The 5,055-nt window shown below is 31.0% G+C and overlaps 2 protein-coding genes across 2 annotated transcripts; one reads left to right on the forward strand and one right to left on the reverse strand.

Annotated features, from left to right (window-relative positions):
• The first annotated feature begins 347 nt into the window (after positions 1-347).
• LOC123886746 lies at positions 348-872 on the forward strand. Its single transcript, XM_045936039.1, has 2 exons — positions 348-515; positions 612-872. Exons 1-2 carry the CDS (start codon positions 348-350, stop codon positions 870-872), a joined length of 429 nt encoding a protein of 142 aa, XP_045791995.1.
• A 2,530-nt stretch (positions 873-3,402) lies between these two features.
• LOC123887038 lies at positions 3,403-4,392 on the reverse strand. The gene is made up of 3 exons (XM_045936313.1): positions 4,275-4,392; positions 3,835-4,182; positions 3,403-3,735 (listed from the first exon to the last, which is right to left on the reverse strand). Exons 1-3 carry the CDS (start codon positions 4,347-4,349, stop codon positions 3,487-3,489), a joined length of 672 nt encoding a protein of 223 aa, XP_045792269.1. The 5' UTR covers positions 4,350-4,392; the 3' UTR covers positions 3,403-3,486.
• Positions 4,393-5,055: the final 663 nt, after the last annotated feature.

Raw genomic sequence — 5,055 nt, forward strand, 5'->3', positions numbered from 1 at the left:
GTACAAATGCAGCATCCTTTTGTCAGTAAAACTTAAAGGCATTGCGAAAAAGGAGATGGGAAGAAGAAAGAGGTATGCAGCATCCTTCTATGTATATTCCGCGTTTGTTCAAATGATCATCTGTTTGTTGTGATACTTTTAAGTTTAAGTAATCATATCGTTCAACTTATTAGCAAGGTTAAAGAAAAATGTCATTAGATTATTGTTTAATTGAATCTATTATGATGAAGCTAAATGTGTTTATCGTCACTGAAGGTTGAATGTTTAAGAGTTTTTCATAAGCTTTATGTACCAACTAGAATTAAGATGCAGCTGTTATGATAAGCAATTTATATTGTAGGACTCCTATGGTGAGCTATACCGAAAGTCAAGAATATACGAATGATAGTCACTGCTATTGTGCTCACTGTTCTTCTGGAGGGACCGACGATGTTGATATCAATTTTCACGAAGTTTACACTTGGGATATGGAGGTCACTAATGCACTTGCTTCCAGGAAAAAGATGCAAGTCATGGTAGGTTTTATATGGTCCTAAATTTATAAGCTGTTTTTTTATTCAAAATTTGCTCGCTTTCGACTAAACAATACATTTGATTAACATGTCTTTCAGCATTTCCCCCGTAATGTATCGAAGTTTGCATTCTCTTCAAATCAGACACGAATCGTTCTTGAACCAGAAGACAGTTGGGAGGAATACGCATGCACAATTGCTACTTCAAATCGATGCCCCTACGAGAAGTACTTGACTCGTGGTTGGTATGAATACAAGAAGGATATGAAGATTAGAGCTGGCGATGTTCTTAAGTTTTCAATGCCAAAGTATCCGGGTTTTATCATCGTTGATCTTATTCGTCGCCGTGATCGTGTTTGAGTAGGAAAATGTGTTACTAAGCTGTGCGATTTGCTGGGATATTTCTCGAAAGGATCTATATGCCGTGTTTTGTGATGCTTTGTATAATGATGTTAGGTTATGTTACAAAAGTTCTTAATTTTCAATCCTTTATAATGGGTGTTATGTATAATCAAGTGAATCTAATGTTAATTAAGTGTTGCCGTAACTTATTGCATTATGTGGTTTTATTGCGTTATGTGGTTTATATTTATGTGCCGGAAAGAGTATGAAATAATATGACCAGTTGCAGAACAAATAAATTAAATTCGAAGGTCCGTTGCGAAAATTACATTATATAATAATAAACAAATAGATAATTTTTTTTTTATATTCATTAAAAATAATAAAGAATTAAAACATATCAAATGATTTTCAAAAAATTTTAAAAAAATTTATGGATGATCTATATGATAACCAGGTATACTGTCAGTTGTAATTTAAATTGAGTTTAACTTGAATTTATTATAAAATGTTTTCACAACAAAATTTAATTAATTTTGTTTTCTTTCTTGTAGTCAATTTCACCATTAAAATTACGGAGAAATTGATGCAGATTATGCTGAATTCTTTGACAAATACGGTGAAGATTACTATGATAGATTTCGAATTGAATTCAAACATGTTTATTCCAATGTTGGAAAAGTTTTTAAGGTTACAACTTAATTGAATTCATATATATATGCATCGTCAGTGTAAAGTTTTTTGATACGTGCGTCCAATAATATACTTGCACATCATGTATTGTGTTTAAAAACACATTATGTGTCACGTTCATTAAATGATGTGTTGATTAGATGCACGTGTACAAAAATTTTACGCTGTCAGTGCAGTAAAATTAAAATCTTATCATTTTCGACAAATACGGACGAAACACTAAAAATTAAAACTACATTTTCAATAAAAAATCTTTTAAGCTGATACGAATTGAATATTTCACATGTCACGTGTATTCGCTTTAATAATCAACAAATTTTAATCTCATATCAACCTAGGGGTGATCGCGGTGCGGTTTGGTTCGGTTTTGAGCATAAAAGTCATCCTAACCGCGAGATAAAAATGCATGCGGTTCGGTTTGGTTCGGTTGATTTTTAAAAAGTCATCCAAACCAAACCAAACCAAACCAATGCGGTTTGGATCGGTTCGGTTGGTGCAGTTTAAAACATAACGATTGTACCGAACAATTTTAAGCATAAAAAAAATAAAAAATTGAAGTTCCAAAATAACATTGTAGTACCAACAAAAATTATTTATTCAAAATAACATTATAGTAACTTACAATTTTAAATATATAAAAAAAATTGAATTTTCAAAATAACACCACGGTACCGATAAAATTTGTTTATTTAAAATAACATTACAACACCAAAATAAATTTTCAGTACAAAAAATAAAAACAACTTGAAGTTCGATTAAATTGGTCGACTGACTTGGTAATTGGGCATGTATATTGGAATATAAATATATTTTCTTTTACGATATTGGAATATAAATATATAATAGTAACTTAATGCGGTTTGCGGTTTTGCGGTTTGCGGTTCAGTAAGAAAGCCATCCAAATACATCCAAACCAAATGCGGTTTTTGCGGTTTTCGGTTTGGTTCGATTTGCGGTTTTACTTTTGGATTGGTTCGGATACGATCACCCCTATTAATCAACCTGATTTTGGGCCCAATTAGTTTGTTACCAAATATATACTTCTAAATCATTGGTCAATTGATAACACATTAAATAATAAACAACAAAAAAAAATATTTTTACGAAAAATTATTTCAATCATATATACAAAACAAAATTGTCTTTTTCCGGATCAAGATTATCTACAGTAAAATAACACATAGTTTTAACACAGTTTTAATCTTGGCCATTGATTACTGATCGGACGATTCTGATAAATAGATTATAAAATCGTTCAAAATAATCCCAGCCATACATCTCAGATCGAACGGTCTAAAACTAAACCTGTGTGAAAACTGCAGGAAACTTGACTGCAGGAAACCTAATTCCTTGACATACCCTTTTCACTAAAAGGACATGAAGAATATCTAAAGTTGGATTAACATTATATAAATCGGCTATATAAATCATAAAGAATATCTAAAAGGACAATGAATCAACCTATTAATTAACACTAAAAGCACACGTTTTGTTCCTTCAAGTCCACCATTTACATCGGAAAAAACTCCTTCCTCAACCCACCGCTCGCCTTCCATAACAGCCCAAAACATTATATAAGCTTAAAACTCTAAACACCCACTTTAAACTTTGAATTCACACGCCAACTTTAAACTCTAAATTAATTAAAATAACATTGAAATAAAGCAACAAACAACTTGATTCATTACAGACCTTAAACTAAATTCAACCCAAATCATAAAAATCAAACTAAAACATTCAGCCTAAACATGAATTACTTAAAGAAGAACAAACATTCTAACATAATCATCCTCCAAATCTTAAAGAACAAACATGAATAACCAAATTAACTTAAAACTAGCCTAAAATAGTGCATAATTAACAGCCTCCAACAACTTCTCTTTCCAATCTCCATTTTTTCCAGCAACAACAATCCTCCAACTTAATCATCTTTCCCAATTTAGATTTTAAAAACGCGCACAACATTATTACCAGAGTTAACAAGTGAAAAATTAAAGCATAATCCATCACCAGCACGAAACCCATTTTTGCGACAAAAACCAAACCAACCAGGTCCTAAGGCAGTCACCGGGAAAGGATTGTCGTGAATTGCAATTTGAAGATCAGTCTTTGTTCCATTGTCACAGCAAGCAGTTATCACATTCACATTACAATTTCGCACAAAAATTGCAAACAAATCCCATATGCTCTGTTTTGCAAATTAAAAAATCCTCAATATATATCTTCAATAACTGTCAAAATAAACATATTTAGAAAACATAAACATTAAATAAATTATAAAACTTACCAAATATGGATTCCTGATGTTCTCACGCGTGAGTTCCACTTGAAATCTAGCACAATTACCACGAGTATATCGGCTATGATAGTTTGGGATTTGTTCTTCACATTCAAATCTTCTTGAAGCAGTGATACCAAACAGACCTTCACCATGATAGGCAAAATGGATTTCTTCATTCTTATGAAGATCGAACTCCTCTCTCATCTCTTCCCATCCATCTGTGAGAAGAGGATGGATTTCATCTTTGTTGTATGTAACAACATGATGCTCAAATCGATAATCCATTATCCTCCATTGTCCAGGAAGTTCATGTCCAAAATCACGAATGAACTTTGGATCCACCTCTCCAAATTTCTAATTCAATTATCAACAATCAAATAATTACTTAATTTCAACATCTATGAAACATAAAACATTGCAAGATAATAACATAGGTTTCGTTTTACCTGATTTGAGAAAAGCATGGTTACAAAGTTCCCAAGAGGTGTAACATCGATAAGATCACAATAGTAGGTCTCCATGAGTTGTTGGAAGAAAACAGGGGGAATGATAATTTTGTTCACTGATGAGATGAACCGATCTAAATGTAGTATATGTCTTTATTTATCTTTTGTTTTACATCAAAAGGATCAATTAAAATAATAAAATATTAAATTACATTGGATAAAATCTTATCTTATCCAACTAGAAATAGTTACTATGACAAGGTCACAATAATTGATACTTCTTTCGTCGTAATTTTATCGACGAAGTTGGATTAACAGTTGTGCGTTATATAAAACTTTTTTTATTTACTAATCAACAACAATAACAATTATCGTATAACAAATTTAGTTCGTGTGTATCGATATATTTTTTTTTAAATAATTTTAGGTTTTACTTTACCTTAACACTTCGAATAAATTGTAACATTTTTCTATACCTGAACACTTTGATTTTTTTTTTACATAACGCCACATTTTTGCTCAGACAGTTTAGTTAAAAAAATTTCAAAATTAAACATATTATACATATCTAAACAATTTTTTACAAAAAATGTAGGTAACAAAATAATTTTTTTTTAAAAAATACATATCTACGAATTTTATTTCAAAGACTTCAGATAACAATATTGCCAGAGGATGTCAACATTGTCAAAGGATGGAAAAATTTCTGGTTTCGGAGAATGTCAAGATAGCTAGATGATGGAGAAATTTCTATTTTGATAACAATATTGCCCAGCAGATA

The sequence above is a fragment of the Trifolium pratense genome, linkage group LG5 (assembly GCF_020283565.1).
Source record: "Trifolium pratense cultivar HEN17-A07 linkage group LG5, ARS_RC_1.1, whole genome shotgun sequence".
Lineage (NCBI taxonomy): Eukaryota > Viridiplantae > Streptophyta > Magnoliopsida > Fabales > Fabaceae > Trifolium > Trifolium pratense.